We start from the raw sequence: 25673 nt of genomic DNA on the forward strand, positions 1-25673 counted from the left end.
TTGTACACATTAAATGTTTCTTGAGCAGCAGATCAGCATATTAGAATGATTTCTGAAAGATCATGTGACACTGAAGACTGGAGTAATGATGCTGAAAATTCAGCTTTGATCACAGGAATAAATTACTTTGTGAAATATATTCAAATAGAAAACAGTTATTTTAAATTGTAATAATATTTCACAATATTATTACTGTTTTTACTGTATTTTTAATTAAATAAATAGCCTTGGTAAGCAGACGAAACTTCTTTTTAAAACAATATATATATATATATATGCTGTTCTATTGGCATTTTTTATTAAAAATCTTGTTAAATAAATAAATGAATAAATATTAATATTAAGCAGCACAACCGCTTTCAACATTGATAAAAAATAAGAAATGTTTCTTGAGCACCAAATCTGTTGTTCTGAAGGATCATGTGACACTGAAGACTGGATGATTGCTGAATAATTCTAGTTTTATAATGTAAAAATCACAGAAATTGCAAATAACTGAAAAAGTCACAGAAATTAATTGTTTAGAAGTTGTGGGAAACCTAATTAAGAAGTAATATAAAATGAATGAATATATATATATATATATATATATATATATATATATATATATATATATATATATATATATGCATATTATTATATGCCAGGCTTAAAATGCAACACTCAGTTTTATACATTATGTAACATATATCCTGTCTCTCCATCTTGGTGTTTGTGTTTCAATGCGTTTTTGATTTGATGTTTCCTCTCATCACCAGTTCTCTATTCAGTTCTGTCCACTAGAGCTAAAGGAGACACCTCTGGTCTGGAGGTGTCCATTTCTGCCCACTATCTGTCCATAATAACTTATTTTCTATTCCACAAAGGCTCTTTTCTGTCATTCCAGGTGAAATCTGTCATCAACCTCCTCTTTGCTGCCTATACAGGAGATGTGTCTGCTCTGAGAAGGTACTGAGTTTTTATTGCCTACAAGTGAGTCTCAGTCTTTAAAGCGTTTTCTATTCTACTTCTGTAACCTTTTCATTCTGGTGACTCCAGGTTTGCACTGTCCTCCATGGACATGGAGCAGCGGGACTATGACTCCAGGACGGCGCTGCATGTAGCAGCCGCTGAGGGTACATTAGTTTGTCATTTATTAAGGCTCAATAACTGGTGGTATCTGCTAGTTTGGTTTATATTATATCTGTTGGTATCTGATTGTCTAATGGCTGGTAGGATAACACACAAAGGCGGCTAACAGAACGTGAGGCTGTTGCATTTGCATTTTGCAATTGTGCATATTATTGCCACAATGCCTTATGTACTACGTAAGTTTGATAACAGCGACACATTGTGGTCAAAAGTGGTAAGGTTAGAAATAATAAGAAATGCTGCCCAACCTTACAATGTATATTTTGTATTTGTGTTTTCATTTTAATTGTACCACTGTAAATAGTCTTATCCAGATGACATCTTTATTTCACTGTTCTGTCTTCTAAAGTGTGTCTGTGTGTGTGTTTGTGATTTATGAGGACAAATTTGTATAATGACATATTACACTGGTATTATGATGTAAATATATTATTCCTTTTGATTTTAGGACATGTTGAAGTTGTGCGTTTTCTGCTAGAGGCCTGCAAGGTGAATCCTGGTCCCAAGGACAGGTAAGAAAACACTCTCCAACATTCACCTGCCAATGCCTGGTTAGTTCACCCAAAAATGAAAATTCTGTCATTTATTACTTACCCTCATGCCGTTCCACACCCTTAAGACCTTCGTTCATCTTCAGAACACAAATTAATATATTTTACTTGAAATCCGACGGCTCCATAGGGAGCAATGACACTTCCTCTCTCAAGATCCATAGGTACTAAAAACAATCAGTTCATGTGAGTACATTGGTTCAATATTAATATTATAAAGCGATGAGAATATTTTCGGAGCGCCAAAAATAACAAAATAACGACTTATTTAGTGATGGCAGATTTCAAAATACTGCTTCAGGAAGCATCAGAGCACACAGTGAATCAGTGTGTCGAATCTGCTGTTCGGAGCGCCAAAGTCACGTGATTTCCGCCGTTGGCAGTTTGAAACGCGATCCGAATCATGATTCGATAAACTGATTCACTGTGCTCCGATGCTTCATGAAGCAGTGTTTTTGAAATCGGCCATCACTAAATAAGACGTTATTTTGTTTTTTTGGCGCTCCAAAAATATTCTCATCGCTTTATAATATTAATATTGAACCACTGTACTCACATGAACCGATTTAAATATGTTTTTAGTACCTTTATGGATCTTGAGAGAGCTGCCCTGCGTTCCAATGTCCATACTATCCACCCTAAATAGTATGTGAGATTAAAATAAGTGTGTCCCAAAGCATAGTATGTTGAAAATAGTATGCCAAAAGTCCCCGGATGGTCTACTATTTCCGGTAGATTTTCGAAGTGTAGATCCGTGCACACTATAAAAGCTAATATTGCCCACAACCCATTGCGCAATGGACGAGGATTCAGTTCAGAACTACAAACACGATTAAAAAGTGTTAAAAAACTACAAAACATGGCGGATACGCGCGTTCGACGCTGAGAGGTTTGTGCATTATGCATTAAAATGAGGAGAGTTCTCCATATGAAAGACCCGCGACTGCAGATCAACCTGCTGTATTTCTCTCCGATTCGATAGGAAATTAGCTAAATGAAATGTGGAGGATGTAAGATGATTGACAGGCCAGTTTACGGTGACAGGATGCGACAGAGAGAAAAGACGCGATTGTATGACGTGTTAGTATGTCCCAAAGCTTGTCTACTCTTTTGCTACACACTCAAAAGTAATTACTTTTTGTTCACCGAAAGAGTACATACTTTTAGGGCGTAGTATAAGTAGGCGAATTGGAACGCAGCAGAAGTGTCCATTGGAGGCCTCACTAAGCCATCGGATTTTAACTAAAATATCTTAATTTGTGTTCTTAAGATTAACGAAGGTCTTACGGGTGTGGAACGGCATGAGGGTAAGTAATAAATGACAGAATTTTCATTTTTGGGTGAACTAACCCTTTAAAGTAAATATTCACCTACTGACTTTTATTTAGAAATTAAATTATTGTATTTTAAGTAATTTTACACACATTGCACTCACAAAGAATTACATTAATAAATGTAACAAACAAATAAATGTAATTTTTGCATCATAACATGACAGTGACGTAAAAGAAAGAAAAGCAAAAAAAAAAAAGTAAAAACAGTACAATCACAAAACACAAGAGGTTCTACAGCCTTGCAAAATATACACTACCATTCAAAAGTATGGGATTAGTAAGATTTTTAATGTTTTTAAAGCAAGTTTCATCTGCTCACCAAGGCTGGATTTATTTAATTCAAAATACAATAAAAACGTGATATATTCTTGTGTTAGCAAAGCTGAATTTGCATCATCATTGCTCCAGTTTTCAGTGTCACATGATCCTTCAGAAATCATTCTAATGCTGATGTGCTGCTCAAGAAACATTTATTGTGTACAATATTTTTTTCCCAGGTTTCTTTGATGAATAGAAAGTTCAAAACAGCATTCTTTTGTGACATTATGAATGTCTTTACTGTCACTTTTGATCAATTTAATGCATCCTTGCTGAATAAAAGTATTAATTTCTTTAAAAAAAAAATTAAAAATTCTTACTGACCCCAAACTTTTGAACGGTAGTGTAAAATGTTACAAAAGCTTTATATTTCAGATAAATGCTATTCTTTTGAACTTTCTATTCATCAAAGAATCCAGAAAAAAAAATGTACTTTGTAAAATATATTCAAATAGAAAATAGTTTTTAAATTGTTATAATATTACTGTTTTTACTGTATTATGTACTGCATTATTTATATAATTTTAATATATATTTATTCATATTTTATTATTATTTTGAATACTATGTTTTACATTTCTCATAGGAACAAATCTTCAATGTTGTAAATTAAGACAAAAGTGTTATTTAATACTGTAAAGTAAAATAATTATATAATTAAATAAAAAAATGTTTTACAGAGCATTTGCATTACAATAGTGATATATTTCTGTCTTAGAGTTAATAATAATATATTATTATACATTATACATGGAAAAGGTGTGGAAACCTTGAAAATGAACTAACGTTTATTTCCTCCAGGTGGGGCAACACACCAATTGATGAGGCGACGCATTTTGGTCATCATGAGGTGCTCGGGCTTCTACAGGAGTACAGCAGCAAGTACAACCCAGCGGTGAATCCTGACGCAGATAAAGAGACCACTGAAAAAAACCTGGATGGGATGCTGGAGACGTAATCATTTCGACCACTAGAGGACACTCTTCTGGAGCAGCCCAATGAAGGACTGATTCTTTACAATACCTTTGTGCTGTTTTGGTCAAAACTTGTGTGCTTTTTTTTTTTTTCGTTCAACGTTGTCTCCTGTAGTTTTTGTATGCTTTTGTGAGATAGTTTTGGCTCGTTCCCAACTTCTTCTTCGCAAGAAAGGGTGTGAGTAATGATAATGTCCATATGCAGTGTTGTGAAAGGACTCTCAATGTATCTCTTAAATTCTTTAGTGCAAGTGAAAGGTGACTGAAGTGTGGGTGTGAATGGCTAAATATATGCCATTGTTTTCCTGAGGGCAAACGGCTAAACTTACAGTAGATTGATACCAAACAATCCTGTTTAGGTGGAGCCGTTCAAACAGGATACGGTCTGGCATTAGGCAAGATCTGACACAATTCCAAAAATGCTCACGACATATAAAGTCTTTCATACGACATATAGTCTATTCCTTCTTCGTACTGTCTTAAAAATAGACGAAAAAGTAGCTTTTCTTCCCTATTATCACGTATACTGCGATCTCATGTGAGACCAAATAAGTGAAATATTCCATGTCAACTTATTTTAGTTTAAATATAATTTTACTTCTTATATCATCTTGAATCTTTTGCTAAAAAAACCCCAGTCCATTACATTTCCATTACCAATCGGTCAAATGTTGACAAATGTTGGTTAGTATGTAAGCAGTGAGGTATGAGAGGTTGTGCTTTGCGTCGTGGCTAACACCATTCAGCCGTGACTTATTCACGATACAGCACTAGCCTCAAGTACCTTATTGCTTTTATAAAACAGTTACCACACAATACAAATATTAAAGCCAAAAATATGTATCAGTGCAACTTTCATGAAGTAAACTTTAATTAAAAGTCTTCCTTCCGCCAGAAAAAAATAGTCCCTGACTGTGAACAGCAACAGAAGTTACATTATTACGTCATTAGATGGCGGCAAAGACTGTCTTTATAAGTGTGTTAGTCTGTAGCGAAGACTTTTATATTGAAAAAAATGAATTGTTGTGAACACGGAACAAGACGCAACTGACAAATGCTTTGACTAGCGCTGTCAGTCACGGGAAAACCCTTTAACTGTTAAAAGGACAAGATATTGCAGCAGACATTTAAACAGATTTTTTATTATGAACATAGGACTGACCTGAAGATGCTAAATGCTAAATCTGAATGCAGGTAATAAACTCGTTCAGTCGATCTCTTTCTCACAATACTCTTCTACATAATGCAGTAAGCTTCAATGAACAATATCAATGAGAACAAACAGTTTACTTTGCTAAGAGTGGTTGCTAAGGGTGTTGTGTAGTGATACACAGAACCATTGGGTGAAGCAGTCATAGCCGTGTTTTATCATGAATAAAACACAGCAATTGACCAATCAGAATCAAGGACAGGAACAAACTATTATATAATAAGGAAAAAAATAACAGACGACTTAATGGCGTGATTGACCAATCAGAATTAAGTCAAATTCCCTTTAAGTTATTCTATAGTATTTGATTAAGTACATGTAATAATAATAAAAAAACTGCAGATGGAATGCAAGAATGTGTCCCGAAAAAAAAAAATATATATTTTCATAATATAAACTTGCATGCACTCCTGGTAGAGAATAAAACTGTAGATTATTTTTTTTGTTTAAAATGTCTATCACTTTTATTTCATTATAACACATCATTTAAACATTTTAACCACTGCCAAAGACATGTTATTTCTGTTAGTCTATATCAGACCGGTAACCTATCAGATCTATTCTTCAATGTACACACACTCATATTTTAATATTAACATGCAGATCCCCCAAAATGACTGCATTTTGAAAAAGCGCACAATCTGAGAATAAGAGTGATCAAAAATAAAACATTACATTTTACTGAGATGACAGGAAACTGTATGAAGTTATAAAAATCACATTATAAACAATATTTACATCATTCACACCCGTTTATTGCATAAACATTCTATATTATCACCATGTATTTGAATTGATGAAGTGTTAAATTACTGTAAATGTAGTTTCTAAAGACATTTGTGTTAGCAGTGGAAAGATGATGTCAAACTTCGGACCAAACACTTGAAGAAAAAGTTCATGTCAAAGTAAATGAATGTAAACTATTTTAAAGACACTTTAACACTATTCAGTATTCACCTAGATACAATCGGATTGAAGCAGATATTTTTTCTGATTTATATTACACTGTATCTGGCTGACTAAAGCTGGTGTGTGTACATGAACAATTAAAGCAATGGTATATAAAAATTTTGCTTTTATGTGCAATAATGAATAAAAATGTGTTGATAGTTAAAAGCGTGTCATTTTCTCATACAAACAACCTCACCAAAGCAGAATTTCAATGTTTTATGTAGTTTTGTCCACTGTATTTATAATGTATATCTACATCTCAAAATAATAGCACAACAACCTCAACTATCAGTTGTCATGGTCAGAGCGGAAACAGGATAAGTTATGCTCCGAAATTTAATAACCAAGTAAAAGAGATTATTTTTCCACATTTATGCACTGGATCCAAAACAACTTCATGGTATACATTTTATCAGTTCTCTGGGAATCAAACACTTGAACTCGGCATTGCTAACTTAATGTTCTGCCAGTTCAAAGCTTAAATCCTTTAGGTCAGATGACCCTGACACTTCACAAGAACATATCCAGATGTGTTGTAGTGCTGTCCTGGATTTTCATTCATCCTTCCTAGTGCTAAAAGAGAACACATTCAAGAGTCTCAGAACAGATGCAGATGGAGGATGAACTGAAATTGTAATATGTTGCTCTTTATTATGCACTTTATTATGTGTGTGATTTGATTCCTTTGCATGCCAAATATGGTACATAACAAAAGAATGAAGTACATACAGTAGGCCTATATGTACATTTAAAAGTCTACCATATACCATCAGATGTGCGACCAAAGGCGACGTCTCTTGGGATGTCTGGGTAAAGGTAGATGAGGGGATTCACTGGATCCTTCTCTCCAAGTTTGGTAAAGGTATTCTATTCATATCTGCTCTTGTGTACGGCTTTGTTGAACTGACCACAGGTTCACCTGTGCTGACAAAATAATGTTGTAAGAGACATTTCAAAACACACCACAATCATAAAATATTCAGGTTAAACCAGCACAAACCATCCTTTGAGTGCTCCACCCACATTCTAAAAAATGCTGGCTTAAAAACAACCCAAGTTGGGTTGAAAATGGACAAACCCAGCGATTGGGTTGTTTTAACCCAGCGGTAGGGTTAAATGTTTGCCCAACCTGCTGGGTAGTTTTATTTAACTCAACTATTGTTTAAAAATTACTGTATTGCTTAATTAAAATTAACCCAAAGTATGTTGGAAATGAACATTTATTAATGTTCAATGAATAATTATTAAACAATAAACATTTATTAAATTGCTTATTAATAAATGTATATTAATAAACTATTAAGTTTATATTAATAAAATATTAAAGCTTATTAATAAACATTCACCTTTTGTCTATTATTGTTGTCTCTAATTGCATCTGGTTTTTAATTTCCCAACTATTTTGGGTTCATTTTAAGCTAGCCATATAGCAATTTTTAAATAATAGTTGGTTCAAATAAAACTACCCAGCAGGTTGGGCAAACATTTAACCCAACCGCTGGATTTGTCCATTTTCAACCCAGCATTTTTTAGAGTGCATGTGATTCCTCCACAATGACAGCTGTCACTGAAGCGCAGAACAAAAGTGCCTGGGAGTTTGTCTCTCAACAAAGCCTTCTCTCTCGCTTGACTCAAATAACTCATAATATAACTGCATATAATGAAAGTGGACAATTTTTGTTTTATATAAAAGTGTCCATCTGACTCATTCATTATCCACCTTATTTTACAACGCAGAAGTAAGGTAATGTGCGAGATTATCGCATTTGTCATAAAAAATGATGTTTTCTCTTTGGACTTCTTACCCATCATTCCAGATGTTAAGTACATATTTTTTTAGTAAGTTCTAGATGTTCATATATCCACTGCAAGAGTAAGCCACCACACCCACCAGATGAAAACAAACAAGATATTCTACGGAATACTTTGTGATGTAATGGGAAAATACTGCTTTGCCTTGTCATTTATCAAGTTATTATATTCACATATGTGACCATGGACCACAAAACCAGCCATAAGGGTCAATTTTTTAAAATTGAGATTTACACATCATCTGAAAGCTGAATAAATAAGCTTCCCATTGATGTGGTTTGATAATATTTGGTTGAGATACAATTATTTGAAAATCTGGAATCTGAGGGTGCAAAAAAAAAATCAAAATATAGAGAAAGTCGCCTTTAAAGTTGTCCAAATGAAGTCCTTAGAAATGCATATTACTTACAAAAATACATTTTTGATATATTTACGGTAGGAACTTTACAAAATATCTTCATGGAACATGATCTTTACTTAATATCCTAATGATTTTTGGCATAAAAGAAAAATTGATCATTTTAATGTATTGTTGGCTATTACTACAAATATACCCGTGCGACTTATGACAGGTTTTGTGGTCCAGGGCCACATATAATCTGTGTATATAATACAATTATGTAGGCTGGTTCATCTCTGTTCTTTACAGTATCGTGTCCTCAGTGAGTTTTGTTTTATCAGTAAATCACATGATGACAGCAGAGAACAAAAGCATTGTTGGTTAAAGAAAGCGAAAGCAACTTTCATTTCTTTGTTTCTATCATAAAAATTACACGTAAAAATGTATTTCAGTGGACGAGTCCCTCTGGGTCACCTTGGGCTTCATGACCTGAAAACACATGCGACATTTAAAACAACATGTGCTGTGCATTTAAATATGAGCATTTACTACAATAATGCTGTTTTCATGTGTCATTGGAATTATTGTAAAAAATACGACTTCAGGGGGCGTACATGTGACCTCAGAGTAGGAAACTCCTAATTCTGACTAGGAAACTAATTTTGATAACCAACCAGGTTTGAAAAAAAAAACACATTTTCAACATGATAGAGAAAAGTTTAGGGTTTCTAGGGTTTCATAATTAGGACTTCAGAAGTGTGAAGTTGAATATTTCTGATAGGCGGCATTAAAACGAACCTAGAAATTTGTCGGCCAGCACTCTCAGCGGCTCAGAGTTCAGCGCTCGTTTCGTGACCGAGGAAAACTGCCAGCTTATGACTTTTGAAAGCTGCTCCCATTTCACTGGAGTGAGGGGTCGTTGTTGTAGGTGAACTTCTGCACCAATTCCTGAACTTTTTCAGCTGCTGACGGATCTGCTGCAGACACTCTGCCACCACTGTGAACCTGCAGCACAATTCATGCACTAGATCAGACTTACAATTCATTCCTTAATTCATAACTTATGTTTAAGTCATAAACATAAGGTAACGTTGTTCTGGGCCATAAATAGGAAAAATAATGCAAGTACATGCACAGCTTCAGACTTTTAATTAGTGAAAAGACAGATTTCTGTGTCTATTCATTTACAAAGACACATGAAATTATGAATTTACTTCAGTTCTGGACTCCCATTCTAATCTGAACATACAGTAATACTTTTAATACATAGATAATGCAAAAAAAATATATATATTTCTCACCCACAATTTGTTCCAAACCTGATCGAATAATTAAGTCAATCAGTTAAAAGCAGGATCATCAGTCAGATTAGTTTCCCAAAAACTAAAATGTAAAATTAAGGAAATCATCGAAACCAATGAACTATTTAGGCTTATGAGGCCTTTGAGAAATGCAGCTCAGATCAGTTGTGTGTATTGGATTATTGAAATGAATCAAATCAAGTACGATCTAGTCACTACTTCCCTCATGGACCATCATAGATGCGCTTAGATCTAGGGCAGATTTTCAACAAATATAGCAAGATATTTTAGTTGAAAAATGTTATCATACTGATATAGAAGACTTGTAATATGGGACACGAGTCATATTTATCTGCTGTTATTATTTTTTTATGGGGGCACTGCAGTCACATGGACTATTTTAACGATGTCTTTACTACCTTTCTGGGCCTTGAAAGTGGTAACTGCATTGCTGAGTTTTTCATTTTTAGGTGAACTAACCCTTTTATAATGCCTGAGGATACTTTCTCCACCTCAGTACTAATGTTTTCAAAAGGGCAGCCTTAGTATTTATAATGGTACTAACAGAAAAAGCAGAATTACGGAAGAGGATTAGGGCCAAGCAATGATAAAAAAATTAAAACCATCTCGAGATTAAAGTTGTTAAATTTCGAGAAAAAAAATCGAGATAAAATGTTAAGAATAAACTCGTTAAATTACGAGAAAAAACTCCTCATTAAATTACAAGAAAAAACTTGTTAAATTTCGAGAAAAAAGTCAAGATAAAATGTTGAGAATAGTCATTAAATTACGAGAAAAAAGTTGTTAAATTACGAGAACAAATTTGTTAAATTATATGAAAAATGTTGTTAAATTACGAGAACAAATTCATTAAATTACGAATTTGTTCTCATAATTTAATGACTATTCTCAACATTTTATTTCAACTTTTTTCTCGAAATTTAACGAGTTTTTTTCTCGTAATTTAACGAGTTTATTCTCAACATTTTATTTCGACTTTTTTCTCGACATTTAACTAGTTTTTTCTCGTAATTTAACGAGTTTATTCTCAACATTTTATTTCGACTTTTTTCTCGACATTTAACTAGTTTTTTTCTTGTAATTTAACGAGTTTATTCTCAACATTTTATTTCGACTTTTTTCTCGACATTTAACTAGTTTTTTCTCGTAATTTAACAAGTTTATTCTCAACATTTTATTTCGACTTTTTTCTCGACATTTAACTAGTTTTTTCTCGTAATTTAACGAGTTTATTCTCAACATTTTATTTCGACTTTTTTCTCGACATTTAACTAGTTTTTTCTCGAAATTTAACGAGTTTTTTTCTCGTAATTTAACGAGTTTATTCTCAACATTTTATTTCGACTTTTTTCTCGACATTTAACTAGTTTTTTCTCGTAATTTAACGAGTTTATTCTCAACATTTTATTTCGACTTTTTTCTTGACATTTAACTATTTTTTTCTCGTAATTTAACGAGTTTATTCTCAACATTTTATTTCGACTTTTTTCTCGACATTTAACTAGTTTTTTCTCGAAATTTAACAAGTTTTTTTCTCGTAATTTAATGAGTTTATTCTCAACATTTTATTTCGACTTTTTTCTCGACATTTAACTAGTTTTTTCTCGTAATTTAACGAGTTTATTCTCAACATTTTATCTCGACTTTTTTCTCTTTTTTCAAGTTTTTTCTCGAAAATGAACAACTTTAATCTTGAGATGGTTTCATTTTTTTATTATTGCTTGGCCTTAATCCTCTTCCATATGGGAATAATAATTGCTCTCTCTTTATATTGGGCAGCGCCCACTAGAGGTACTCACCAGCTCTGCAGCCGGTCCAGACAAGTGTTGTGCGGACCACCGATGCAAGCCATCTGCTGCCGTTTCTTCCACTCGGGTAACTCATCTGATATGAGTGTGAGCTTGATCTGCTCTGCTAGAGTCAGTACATTAGCAATTTCCTTTATCACTACCTGCACACATAATGAGTATACAATGCTATATTAAAGGGATTCTACCACTGATTTATATCAACGACTATAGAATATCAGTAGATCTACTGAAGGAAACTGTAACATTAACCACAATGAATTCTGTGGGCAAGTGTACTTACTGACCTACCTCTCTTTTTATGTTCAGGCTAGTAAACATTTGTCTAATGGCCATCTCCTCAGGTTGGTTCTCTTTCGTTGTCTGACCCTTTGTTTCAGCCTCCACTGAAAATATAAGGAATAATAATGTCCATGAAGCTGTCCTTTGTGAAAAATTTCCTCCTGTGTACATTTTTGTGTGCATTTTTCTGATTGTGTTTAAAGACCATATCTTTTCATTTAGTACTGGCCTTCAGAAGCTACATTCCTACTTGTTAACAGTTTAAGATATTTTAGATTTAGTCCGAGAGCTTTCTGTCCCTCCATTGAAAATGTATGTACAGTAGACTGTCCATGTCCAGAAAGGTAATAAAAACATCATCAAAGTAGTCCATGTGACATCAGTGGGTTAGAAGTTTTTGAAGCATCAAAAATACATTTTGGTCCAAAAATAACTAAAACTACGACTTTATTCAGCATTGTCACTGTGGTGTCATGAACGCGGATTTACAACAGACCCGGAAGAGAATACAGTGCTGAATAAAGTCGTAGTTTTTGTTATTTTTGGACCAAAATGTATTTTCGATGCTTCAAAAACTTCTAACTAACCCACTGATGTCACATGGACTACTTTGATGATGTTTTTATTACCTTTCTGGACATGGACAGTATACCGTACAAACGCTTTCAATGGAAGGACAGAAAGCTCTCGGACTAAATCTAAAATATCTTAAACTGTGTTCCGAAGATGAACGAAGGTCTTATGGATTTGGAACGACATGAGGGCGAGTTATTAATGACATAATTTTCATTTTTGGGTGAACTAACCCTTTAAGTAAATGCAAACATCTGTTGTTAGAATATTCATTTTTAAGAACCTCTCATTTTGTTAAAAGGTGTACAGTGTTTGGATCAGTACTTCACAACTGCATATGTGATGTATTTTATCAATTGATATATAGCCTATTATTTTTATACAGAACAGAAATGCTTAACATTCTCATTTTACCTTGACCATCCAAAGTCTTTCTCTTGAAGTCATATTTGTTTTGCAGATCTTCCAAAACCTGAATGTCCTTTTCTATTTCCTGATGAAAAAAAGCAGCTACTGTGGGAAATGTTTCAATACTGTATATCGTCATAAAGTTAATGTAAAATATCCAAATAGAAGAGGAGTCTGTTGTGTAACTGAAGCTTCATGTTTTAAAAAATTAGGAGTGTCATAGCAATTACAATAAGATGATTTACTTGCACACTCTTCTTCAGCTTGTTGACTTTATGGTCCAACTCTTTTTGTTTCATCGTCATACTCAGTTATTAGATTAGGCATGTACTTCGACGAATGGCAGTAGGCTATATTTAAAAAGTATGAATGATTTCCTTGTCTTCTCCTCATTCAGGATACGATCATAACTATATAAACAAACAATATCCTCGAAGTGCTCCCAATGCGAGAAATATTTTTTTTCAATGTTGTGCAAAGTGCTACTGCTACGCAGCATAAAATGATTATAAATACATCTTCAATAAAATACAATATTGTGAGAAAAGAATGAAGCAGAGAGATGTGTACCTGTTATTGTTGCTGCTGTTTTGAATCAGGAAGTTATTTTAGTAGCTATGATGTTCAGAATAAAATGCTACCATACGGCTTCTGCAAGCCTAGACAAACTTCCATTTGATAAAGATTAATAGGGAAAACACTGAATGTACTCACATGATTTGATTATTTTATCTGGTTTTAGTGTGTAATGCAAAAAAAATTAAACACTAATTAAGTATTTTTTAGGCATTTGTTTTCATTTTAGGACTTCCGGTTCCAACGCCATAAAGTCTATCCCTGCGTTCCAATGTCCATACTATCCATCCTAAATAGTAGGCTATGTGAGATTAAAATAAGTGTGTCCCAAAGCATAGTATCTCTGCGTTCCATTCGGAAGGGCTCATCCCTATGCCCTAATCCCTTCAAAGGATTTACCCTCCGGAGTGAGAGCTTCGAAGGGATGAAGGGTGTAGGGGTCAAAAAACTCTTTTTTTGGAACGCACTTCTGCGTCATCTTAACGAGACAATCAAGGAGGAGTAGATTGTGCAAGCTGCACCCTTTATTTAACGTTAGTTTATTTATTTATTTATTTATTTTAGGTTTATGGCATGTAGGCTATATTGTATATATGTATTTTAAAAATTTGAATGGACTGATAAAGGGAGCTGTAAAGTTTTTTTGTTGAAGTACAATGTCGTTTTGACCACAATGATTTTGTACCAAATCTAACTCGTATAAATATTAAAGTAGTACATAAAAATATTATACATACCTTTATAGTTAAAATCGATCTCTGAGCCTCCTGTACCCATTCTGTGACGTCAGACTTCCTTGTGCAAAGGATCATGGGGGCCCGAAGTGTCCATCAGTTGTTCCCTTCGAAATCCTTCATTCCGAAGGGCCCTTTGAAGTGGCCAGTTTTGAGCACTTCGGTTTGGAACGAATATCAATATGGTGGCCATGATTATTTTCACTCCGAAGTGCCCTTCGGAGGGCGATATATCCCGTTTGGAACGCACCGCCTGTTGAAAATAGTATGCCAAAAGTCCCCGGATGGTCTACTATTTCCGGTAGATTTTCGAAGTGTGGATCCGTGCACACTATAGAGGCTAATATTGCCCACAACCCATTGCGCATTGGACGAGGATTCAGTTCAGAACTACAAACACGAGTAAAAAGTGTTAAAAACTACAAAACATGGCGGATATACGCGATTGACGCTGAGAGATTTGAGTGACTAATAATCAGTTTAACCTAATAGAAAATATATATTTAATGTTACCCGTGTTATTTTTCATCTGCAAATACCAATATGGACTTTTATAAAGATCCGATTGGCCATTAACTTTTAAATGCATCACATTAATATGAGGAGAGTTCTCCACATGAAAGACTCGCGACTGCAGATCAACCTGCTGCATTTCTCTCCGATACGGTAGGAAATTAACTAAATGAAATGTGGAGGATGTAAGATGATTGACAGGCCAGTTTACGGTGACTGGATGCGACAGAGAGAAAAGACGCGATTGTATGACGTGTTAGTATGTCCCAAAGCTTGTCTACTCTTTTACTACACACTCAAAAGTAAGTACTTTTTGTTCACAGAAAGAGTATATACTTTTAGGGTGTAGTATAAGTAGGCGAATTGGAACGCAGCATATGGGTTTTTTGAATGGGTTTTTGCTAAATCGCCTGAAATAAGGTCTGTGGTTAACAAAGCCTCTAAATATTTTCACGTTTTGATCTATGACATAAAACACACCAGTTATAACCCACTTGTGATTTTTTAAACTTTTACTGTGTCTTAAAATCGGCGGTTGCTAACAAAGTGCTAAAAGGGACTAACGTTACTTCCTTTGGCGGGGACTTTAGACGTCATCATTAAAAACGGGACATTTGGACAGCATTTCTCATGAAAAAGTGGATAAGTATTCATACACAGCGCAGATCATAATCAGCGAACATGTTTTTAAATAGAGTTGTTTTCTAAATAAAGTTTGAGGAAGCCTTTTATATCTGACGACTTTATTTAGGCTTCAAAATCTATAAATGTTGTGTTAACTTATAAAGATTATCTTGATAGACAAAACGTGTAAGTGTCATAACCCTTTGTTAAACACAGAGCTTATTTTCTGCGATTTTCCAAAAGTCTATGGGAAAAATTAATAGGCTTTCAGTCGAGGGAACCCGTGCACCGCTAACTTCCGGGTTGCCCTACAAAAACGCGTCATCCCTGGGGCACTACCTGTGGCACGCAAAATAAGCATGTAAAATTCATTGTAAATATGTAAATATTCAGTTAATGGATTATGGAAATTATTATTAAAATCTTTAACAATAAAATAAAAAAAATTGAGTAATTATAATAATAACAATAATGCTCAAAGAATTAAAAATGCTCCCTGAGGCATAACAAACATTATTCATTTTTGCAGTTCTGTTTGCCGCCACTAGTGGCCTCAGACTTACATGCGTTATCTCAAAGGGTTAGTTCATTCAGAAATGAAATTTCTGTCATTAATTACTCATTTCGTTCCAAACCCGTGAGACGTTCATCTTCGGAACACAAATTAAATTATTTTTGATAAAATCCTAGAGGTTTCTAACCTCCATATAGACCGTAATATCATAAAAAAAATTCAACGCCAATGCCAGCTCATTATTGACCAGCTCCTGCGTCAGCATCACGTGCATGCACCATGCCATGGTGCTCACGTGTACAGCGTCAGCCAATACTGAGCCTGCATTCTGATGTGTAGGAGACCGACAGTGAAGAGAAGAGATGAAATTGTTGAATAATTTTTTTTTGTTGTTTTTGTGCACAAAAAGTATTCTCGTCGCTTCATAAAGCTAAGGTTGAACCACTGTAGTCACATGAACTATTTTAACAATGGGTGTGTCTCAATCTCAATCAGCTCCCTAGTTCAGTAGTCAGGGCACCAGGGAGTCGGCCATTTTAAGGGCTGTCTCAATCGCAGAATCCTTCCAGGGCACTGAAATGTTCGATCCCTAAAAAGTCCCACAATGCACCGTCAAATCCAGGGAGCATCGATGCTCGTTATACTCCCTTAACGGAAGTTCTGAATCATGAAACTTGAATCTCGTGAGCCAACTCACTACACATAACAACACGATAGATGTTTTTAAAAATACAAACCATTATTTTATTTATTGCATAAACATACATCGCTAGACAGGTAATGAACATAATCTAGCTAACATTTATAATTTATTTACAGCTGAAATGTTGCACGTATATGTACCAAGCAAATAATTGATCATAATGTACTTTAAATAACATTAAAAATATCAGCTCTGCTGTTGTTCGTAAATACCAGTAGTGATGTTGTACAATGAGGACATTGTCACGTCGCCGGAAATAAGTCATAGTCATAAGTCGGAGTCATAAGTGTCCCAATGTGTAGTGAACACATTGTCCTTACCAGTGCCCGAATCTGTGTACACGATATACTGATTCACGAGCTCGGGAGCTGATTGAGACACACACACAGTGTCTTTACTACTTTTCTGGGCTTCAAAATTTGTTATGACATTCCTGTCTACAGGAAGGTCAGAAATCTCTCGGATTTCATCAAAAATATCTTAATTTGTGTTCCGAAGATAAATGAAGGTTTTATGGGTTTGGAACGACATGAGTTTGAGTAATTAATGACAAAAAAAAAAAAAAAAAAAAATCATTTTTGGGTGAACTAACCCTTTAAACTTTAAGATTTCAATTAAGAGAAGGTGGTGGATGAAAAAGAGAACCTGCTGTTGAAAAAAAAAAGAAAAATGTGTGAACTACATGATTATAAATCATTTATTAGTAATTCACATTATGAAACAATGTCTAATGTTCAAAAATAGAAACAAAATGGCTCGGATCTGAAGCAGTATCTCTGACTGGAGAAAGATGGTTGTTGTTTATTTCTGTTAGACTGTGCCTGGCTGACTGAAATCAGTATGTGTGTTTGTGCAATTAAGGCAATGGTATATACAGTAAAGATATTTTGATGTGCAAAAATAAATAAGTCCTTCACAAGACAGAGGAGGATTTCCTGTTCACAAACAAATGTCTTAAAAGAAACAGATTTTCAGAGTATTTGTATCCACTATAGCAATACTGGTACACAGACTAAAAAAAAATGCATTTTCAAAATTCTCTTCAAAAGTTTTTTGACCATATATTCACATTTTTTATATAAAAACAAACAAACAAAAAGAAATAAGATTACATGTTTTAACTACAAGTTCTGTAATTTGACAGAAGAAAATGGCTCCTCTTCTTCACACTAGAAATGGAGAGTAAATGTAGTACATCCTTATGACTAATATAGTAGAGAGAAGACCTGTGCAAAGATGAATCATTTGGGTATCTCTATTTGTTTTCATCATTCATTATAGTTATCTATGTGTCAGATGCAGCATGCATCGGTGGAGAAACGTTCCTCAAACCAGCGTTGCCTCGATGTACTCTAACACTTTTGGAGTCTTGAAACAGGGCTAAAAATATGGATAAATAAAACATGAAATACAGTTTTTCGGAAACAAATACATTCATGTAAAAAAAAGAGTAGAAAGTATGGAAAAGTAATTGCTTACTTTTCTGACACAGAAATCATGCGTCTGGGTATATATGGCTTGATAGGGTTGTCTGTCTCCATCTCTTCTGAATCTGATGGACATAAGAACATGTAAGGTGTGTTTTTGAACACATTTCCACTAACATTTCACATTTCAACAGTCTATCCGTTTTCTGTGATGTCAAACCTAACAAATTTTTATTTGTCAATCATCTTGCTGGAAAAAAAAAGTGCATGTGCTCTCTTTCATTAAATGACATTCATACATCTTTAAGTGTGATTATATATTTAGGGACACTATACACTGTAAGAATATATACGGGTCATTGACAAATAAGGTTTTTAAAAGTTAAAAAAAACATAATGGAGATATTATTAATTTTGAAGTTTTATTAATTGTTAACAATAAGTTTATGTGTTTTTATATAATCAATTAACACTGCTTTTGTCATTTTTTTACAAGATGGACAAAATTTGTCACCAAAAAAGTCAAAAATTTCGGTTTTACCGAATGACACTTTTGGTTATTCCGAATGACATTATTTTCAAACAGTGCTAACAGGCTGATAATTAGCTAGCTAGCAAAAGGACAATCAAACATTTTATACTTAGTACATTTTTTTTTTTTAAATATTACAATATTTTCCATGTTTTATAGCGGTTGCACCAAATGACGTGATGTTTCGGGACATGCATATGAGCAAGTGAAAACATGAATTTTTTAAATAGTTAAAAGCAAGTTAGTTACTTTGCTTCATGACCATGTGCTCCTTTGTAGGTGTCACATGATATTAACCGCATGACTTGATCCAAAATTGTCCCTTTATATTGGTTACTCCGAATGATATCAATAAAATTCATTTTTCCGGACATTCTTTCTCATAACAAAGCAATGACTACCACACACAATTTTAATACCATTTTGCACTATGCTGATAATATATACATTTATTACATTTAAGATATTTTAATCACAAATGAAATGGCTGTATTGGCCTTTGGAAGGTTAAACCGGATGACCTTTTGACACTTCAAAATCTTTAAAATACCTTTATATGTAGCAAAATATAATTAAAACCTTTTGGATTCAATATAAGAGATCTAGTTGTACTACCTTACATACTTTGAATGTCATATCTTTGTTTTTTATTATTATTAAGGCCTTTGGGCAAAAAAAAAAAAAGACCCGTCACGTCATTGACCCATACACAGTCAGAAGAGAAATGGGTTATAATAAATTAAAGTGTTAGCTCACCCAAAAATAAAAATTTCATCATCCTTTCCTCACCCTTCTTCCAAATCCATAAGACTTTCATTCATCTTCTAAACACAAATAAATATTTTAATGAAATCTCAGAGATTTGCCAATTTGAATGCTGTAAACACTGTTTATCATATAAAGCGATTGTGTCTCTTCTGAAGACTTGGATTAAACCACTTGGTTCATATTAGGGGTGTAACGGTACACGTATTAGTATCGTGATGTGTACCCATGTGTACTCGAGTACATGTGTACTCGACGAGCGTTGTTCCTGTTAACCAATTTTAACCACCATTAAGCACCAATAATCTCAATAAGCTCTGTGTTTTGTTGCTTTCAATAATAAACAAAGCCTCATCTTTCAAATTCTGTCCATTTTATCGCGAAATTCAAAGACTTTTAATTATAATTGAATTTATTTAAAGACAGAGACACAATTTGTTCAGTAAACCACTGAAAAAAGAAAAAGAAGCAATTTTTATGTTTAACGAACCATGATTTCAAACTGAGTTTTGGGTGAACAGACTTTTAATGGAGGGACAGAAATCTCTCAGATTTCATTTAAAATATCTTCATTTGTGTTCAGAAGATGAACAAAAGCTTTATTGGGTTGGAATGACATGAGGGTGAGTAAATGATGACAGAATTTTCATTTTTGGGTGAACTATCCCTTTAAAATATAATAATATCTTTTTATATGTATTATAATGTTATTTGCAGCAGGATGTACTTAGAAAGTTTGGTTTTGCAGAACTTGATCAGTTTTACACTCATTACCCTCTTTTTTACTCAATGAATGAATGAACAGTCAAATAAAGTGTACCATCAGATGCGCTGGTATAGTAGCGACTAAAAGCGTCATCTTTTGGGATGTCTGGGTAAAGGTAGATGAGGGGATTCACTGGAACCTTCTCTGCAGCAGTGAGGGTGTAGTCACGGATGACGTTAGGCAAGGAGATGGACGCCAGATCCGATTTAGTGTAAGGCTTCACGGAATGCATCTTTGGTTCACCTATATTTTATGCACATGTTAAAACTTAGTAAAAGACTGCCAGATGGATACTGTTTTGTTAAAAATAATAATAATAATATAACATTTCAAACCGGCACACACCCTTCTTTGAATACTCCACCCATGTGATGGTGATTCCTCCTTCTCGACAGGTTTCACTGAAGCGGAGGAGGAAAGTGCCTGGGAGTTTGTCTCTCAGCAAAGCCATCTCTTGCCCTTTACTTAAAAACCCCATAATATACCTGTATATTATTTTGAGAAATACAAAAAAACATATATAAATAAAGTTTTTTGGCAGCATGCACCATTGAATAAAAATGTCAAACAAATTTCAGTGTACAATACTATAAGTTGTAATATACAGCTGTATAGATTTTGACACATTATCACGCCATTCTGGTTAAAGTTGAAATACATGAAACAGCATCTTATATATTTGTCCACTGGGAACTGTTTGAATTGTGAAAAGTGGGCATCATATATCAGAATGGAGCAAACAGATGCAGAGCACGTTGTTACAGTTTGATTAAAGATTACAAAGACAAGCAGACTGGTGAATCATACACAATAAGACCAGAAAGATATATTAAGAAAGAAAATAGGGTGAATGTTGAGTTTATGTTAACTAACTTTGTTAATCTCAAACTGAAATTAGAATAGGAATTTTAAAAATGTGAAAATTTCTACAATAAATACATTGGCTGATTGTGCTCATCTAAAATGGAACAGATTCTAATATACAGCGGACAGATCATTCCAGCCCTACTTGGTGTTTGTTCCTGAGTCTGTAGTGATGGAGCTCTTACCCATCATTCCAGATGTTGAGCAGGTGTTTTTTAATAAGGTCCAGAATTCCATCCATCCACAGCCAGAATGGTACACCCCTCTCATTAGGAGACCACTAGGTGAAAACACACAAGTTATTTTTACTACCTCCATTTGATTAGGTAAAGTGAATATGGCATAATGTCTATTGCACATCCCATTATAATTTAAGTACCAGTAAAAAGTTTGAAAACTTTACATTTTTTAAGGTTTTTGAAAGAGGTCTTTTATGCACACCAAGGCTGCATTTATTCAATCAAAAATAAATTAATAATAAAAACAGCAATAAAGCGATGAATTAAATTAATCAAAAGTGACAGTGAAGACATTTATGTTACAAATGATTTCTATTTAAATAAATAATACATTTAATAAATGCAAATAAATTATGCTTATTGAACTTTCTGTTCATTTAGCAGCACAACTGTTTTCAACCTTGATAATAATAAATGTTTCTTGAGCAGCAAATCAGCATATTAAAATGATTTCTGAAGGATCATGTGACACTGAATACTGGAGTAATGATGCTGAAAATTCAGCTTTGCATCACAGGAATGAATTACATTTTAAATTCAATTCAAATAAAAAACAGTCCTTTTAATTTGTAATAATATTTCACAATATTACTGTTTTTATTGTATTTTTGATTAAATAAATGCAGCTTTGGTGAGCATAATCTTTCAAAAACATAAAAAAAAATAATAATAATAATTTTCCAAACATTTGACACCAACTGAATATATATATACAGTTAGTGTCGAGTTCTAAAAGCCCATCTGTTCTATTTGGTATCAGGTTCTTCCACAGTCTCAGTTTTATCTTTAAGTTTTGTTTTATGCGTAAATCATGTGGTGACAGCAGAGGAACAAACAAAAGCGAGATTGGCTGAAGAAAACGAAAGCAACTTTCCTGTCTTTGTTTCAGTTGTTACCATAAACCCACCTTACAAAATGTATTCCAGTGGATGAGACCCTCAGGGTCACCTTGGGCTTCATGACCTGAAAACAAATATGAAATCTAAAAAAAAATCTGTACTATATATTTAACTGTGAGCATTTACTCCCATGTCCCATTTCAAGTGGTAAAAGAAAGTACACATAAACTCACCAAGAAGTTTGTCGGCCAGCATTCTCAGCTGCTCAGAGTTCAGCGCTCGTTTCGTGACCGAGGAAAACTGCCAGCTTATGACTTTTGAAAGCTGCTCCCATTTCACTGGAGGCGGATTCAAGAAGAACGTCAGATTCTGAGACAGAAAGTGAGATGGACAGCAAGAGTCAGAATGGAAGCATCAGTAGAGGACAAAAAAAAAACACTGATGATGGGAAACGGCCATACGTAAGGTTCACTGCAGAGCATGTTGTACCATAAGATGGAGCCCCAGGCACTAGGTAACTGATTTACGTGGGATATCACCACAACAGGAAGTGATATGATCTGTTTAATCACAATAAAACAAGTCAGGTCAGAATTACTGGTATGATCAACACTTGAGATGTTGTACCCATGTAACTGCTATAGTAACAACATTTCAGAGTACTTTACCGATAAATCAACACATAGTTCTGGCTGAATGAGTTGAGTTTCAAATTTAAGTAAGTGCAGCTCCTCAGAAATGATAAGAGGAGTCTGTAATAAAAGAGAAAAACATCAGCGATTCTTTTAGTTCATTTTATTTGACATCATTATATGTGTATTTTGGCCTACCTCATTGGTTCTGTTGTTACATTTCATTTCCTTTAATTGCTGTGAGGAGGTAAAAAGAGAGAGACAATAAGTTTTCAATCAGACATTATCATGTATTTGTGATGTGCAATAATGTCTTATCTGTTTGTCATGGGTTGTTCCATATCATACCAAATGGCGAAATTCAGCTGCTAGACATCCATTGGATTCCTCTACGTTCATAACTTTAGACGTTGTCCCTAAAATATTGAATTTCCTACATCTAGGACATTAGAAAACAGACAATTAGATTATTTAAGCTTTGGTGGCATGTGTTGAAATGCTAATGGTGAGCCATTAAAATATTTGATTCAAAACAGGATCGTTTGAAATATTACAGTTTGTCATTATGCATTTCAGGCTTACTATCTAGTGATTATTATATAGATCATATATAGTCTTACTGTACAGTATAGTACAAACCCGATTCCAAAAAAGTTGGGACACTGTACAAATTGTGAATAAAAATGGAATGCAATAATTTACAAATCTCATATACTTATATTTTATTCACAATAGAATATAGATAACATATCAAATGTTGAAAGTGAGACATTTTGAAATGTCATGCCAAATATTGGCTCATTTTGGATTTCATGACAGCTACACATTCCAAAAAAGTTGGGACAGGTAGCAATAAGAGGCCGGAAAATTTAAATGTACATATAAGGAACAGCTGGAGGTCCAATTTGCAACTTATTATGTCAATTGGCAACATGACTGGGTATAAAAAGAGCCTCTCAGAGTGGCAGTGTCTCTCAGAAGTTAAGAGTGGAGCAATATCAGAAAGTAGTTTCTCAGTGAAAAATTGCAAAGAGTTTGAAGTTATCATCATCTACAGTGCATAATATCATCCAAAGATTCAGAGAATCTGGAACAATCTCTGTGCATAAGGGTTAAGGCCGGAAAACCATACTGGATGCCCGCAATCTTCGGGCCCTTAGACGGCTCTGCATCACATACAGGAATGCTGCTGTAATGGAAATCACAACATGGGTTTAGGAATACTTCCAGAAAACATTGTCGGTGAACACAATCCACCGTGCCATTCGCCGTTGCCAGCTAAAACTCTAAAGGTCAAAAAAGAAGCCATATCTAAACATGATCCAGAAGCGCAGGCGTTTTCTCTGGGCCAAGGCTCATTTAAAATGGATTGTGGCAAAGTGGAAAACTGTTCTGTGGTCAGACGAATCAAAATTTGAAGTTCTTTTTGGAAAACTGGGACGCCATATCATCCGGACTAAAGAGGACAAAACTTAAGTTGTTATCAGCGCTCAGTTCAGAAGCCTGCATCTCTGATGGTATGGAGTTGCATGAGTGCGTGTGGCATGGGCAGCTTACACATCTGGAAAGGCACCATCAATGCTGAAAGGTATATCTAATTCTAGAAAAACATATGCTCCCATCCAGACGTCGTCTCTTTCAGGGAAGACCTTGCATTTTCCAACATGACAATGCCAGACCACATACTGCATCAATTACAACATCATGGCTGCATAAATGAAGGATCCAGGTACTGAAATGGCCAGTCTGCAGTCCAGATCTTTCACCCATAGAAAACATTTGGTGCATCATAAAGAGGAAGATGTGACAAAGAAGTCCTAAGACAATTGAGCAACTAGAAGCCTGTATTAGACAAGAATGGGACAACATTCCTATTCCTAAACGTGAGCAACTTGTCTCCTCAGTCCCCAGACGTTTGCAGACTGTTATAAAAAGTAGAGGGGATGCCACACAGTGGTAAACATGGCCTTGTCCCAAATTTTTTGAGATATGTTGATGCCATGAAATTTAAAATCAACTTATTTTTCCATTAAAATTATACATTTTCTCAGTTTAAACATTTGATATGTCATCTATGTTGTATTCTGAATAAAATATTGAATTGTACAGTGTCCCAACTTTTTTGGAAACGGGTTTGTAATATAGTTGCAGGATTTTTAATATGTGGGTTGCAGAAGCATTTGTGGTTGTTGTGTGGGCAACAATTAAAGGTCTGTTAACCTCTGCTTGCTATATATCTAAATACATTTGGCTCATTCAAAACATCACATTATAGTAATAAATCACATTTGAGCTCTGAGTTTCTGTGTAATATATTACATACCCTTTAATTGTGTCAGTCTCTGTTAAATCTCTACAGGAGAAAAACAAATATACTGTATGAATACACTAGATAGATAGATAGATAGATAGATAGATAGATAGATAGATAGATAGATAGATAGATAGATAGATAGATAGATAGATAGATAGATAGATAGATAGATAGATAGATAGATAGATAGATAGATAGATAGATAGATAGATAGATAGATAGATAGATAGATAGATAGATAGATAGATATTACTTACTTGTCAATAGAGACTTTTACTTTGAGTTGACAGTTCAGTTCAGGGAGTTTGACAAGTGATCTACAAAATAATAAAGCATATTAGATTGGATTTTGGCTATACATCAACATCACTGAAATTAAAGGATTTTCTCAGACATTTAGCATCTATTAAAATGAGTGACATAACAGCGTCAGTAATGGTAAATTAAAAAACAAAACAAAACACCTGATCTTGACTGTGAATTGAACTCCTGTCTTTATCACCAAGGGTCTCTGAGGATGTGTGGGCATACACGGCTGTCTCTCCACCACAAGAGAACTGAAAGACATGTCACAACCGCTGTCATCCTGTTCAAGACTACAATCTTTCAGAAATGAC

At 34.3% G+C, this 25673-nt stretch overlaps 3 protein-coding genes across 9 annotated transcripts in view; 1 reads left to right on the plus strand and 2 right to left on the minus strand.

The window, feature by feature from the left end:
- glsb (glutaminase b) overlaps nt 1–7017 on the plus strand; it is a 54972-nt gene extending 47955 nt beyond the window's left edge. For 2 of the 3 annotated variants that reach the window (XM_067410483.1, XM_067410484.1), the window contains exons 15-18: nt 887–948; nt 1039–1115; nt 1580–1643; nt 4136–7016. In XM_067410483.1, the coding sequence (XP_067266584.1) occupies nt 887–948; nt 1039–1115; nt 1580–1643; nt 4136–4292 (360 nt within the window). In that variant the 3' untranslated portion in view covers nt 4293–7016. Of the gene's footprint in view, nt 1–886; nt 949–1038; nt 1116–1579; nt 1644–4135 lie in introns of all 3 variants that reach the window. The other variant, XM_067410486.1, reaches the window with a different exon arrangement.
- Nucleotides 6904–14109, minus strand: LOC137036357 (signal transducer and activator of transcription 1-alpha/beta-like). Of its 5 annotated transcripts, none has more exons than XR_010897161.1 (8): nt 13260–14109; nt 13021–13099; nt 12039–12137; nt 11743–11890; nt 9420–9626; nt 9096–9110; nt 7237–7388; nt 6904–7042 (listed from the first exon to the last, which is right to left on the minus strand). XR_010897161.1 is itself a non-coding variant. In XM_067410487.1 (6 exons), exons 1-5 carry the CDS (start codon nt 13317–13319, stop codon nt 9452–9454), a joined length of 561 nt encoding a protein of 186 aa, XP_067266588.1. In that variant the 5' UTR covers nt 13320–14109; the 3' UTR covers nt 7939–9110; nt 9420–9451. The 5 variants fall into 5 exon arrangements, 1 of the variants encoding a protein (XP_067266588.1); XR_010897159.1 differs by having other exon boundaries at nt 9055–9110; XR_010897160.1 differs by lacking the exon at nt 9096–9110 and having other exon boundaries at nt 7237–7393.
- A 2591-nt stretch (nt 14110–16700) lies between these two features.
- The window catches only part of stat4 (signal transducer and activator of transcription 4), a 46606-nt gene continuing 37633 nt past the window's right edge, over nt 16701–25673 (minus strand). The window contains exons 35-48 of the mRNA XM_067410262.1: nt 25521–25613; nt 25314–25373; nt 25066–25095; nt 23091–23181; nt 22941–22979; nt 22779–22862; nt 22572–22670; nt 22344–22479; nt 22179–22234; nt 21218–21312; nt 20514–20653; nt 20223–20411; nt 18158–18230; nt 16701–18058 (exon numbers count right to left, since the gene is read on the minus strand). Coding sequence (XP_067266363.1) covers nt 18031–18058; nt 18158–18230; nt 20223–20411; nt 20514–20653; nt 21218–21312; nt 22179–22234; nt 22344–22479; nt 22572–22670; nt 22779–22862; nt 22941–22979; nt 23091–23181; nt 25066–25095; nt 25314–25373; nt 25521–25613 — 1213 coding nt within the window. The 3' untranslated portion in view covers nt 16701–18030. The remainder of the gene's footprint in view (nt 18059–18157; nt 18231–20222; nt 20412–20513; nt 20654–21217; nt 21313–22178; nt 22235–22343; nt 22480–22571; nt 22671–22778; nt 22863–22940; nt 22980–23090; nt 23182–25065; nt 25096–25313; nt 25374–25520; nt 25614–25673) is intronic.

Source organism: Chanodichthys erythropterus, chromosome 14 (genome assembly GCF_024489055.1).
Source record: "Chanodichthys erythropterus isolate Z2021 chromosome 14, ASM2448905v1, whole genome shotgun sequence".
Classification (NCBI taxonomy): domain Eukaryota; kingdom Metazoa; phylum Chordata; class Actinopteri; order Cypriniformes; family Xenocyprididae; genus Chanodichthys; species Chanodichthys erythropterus.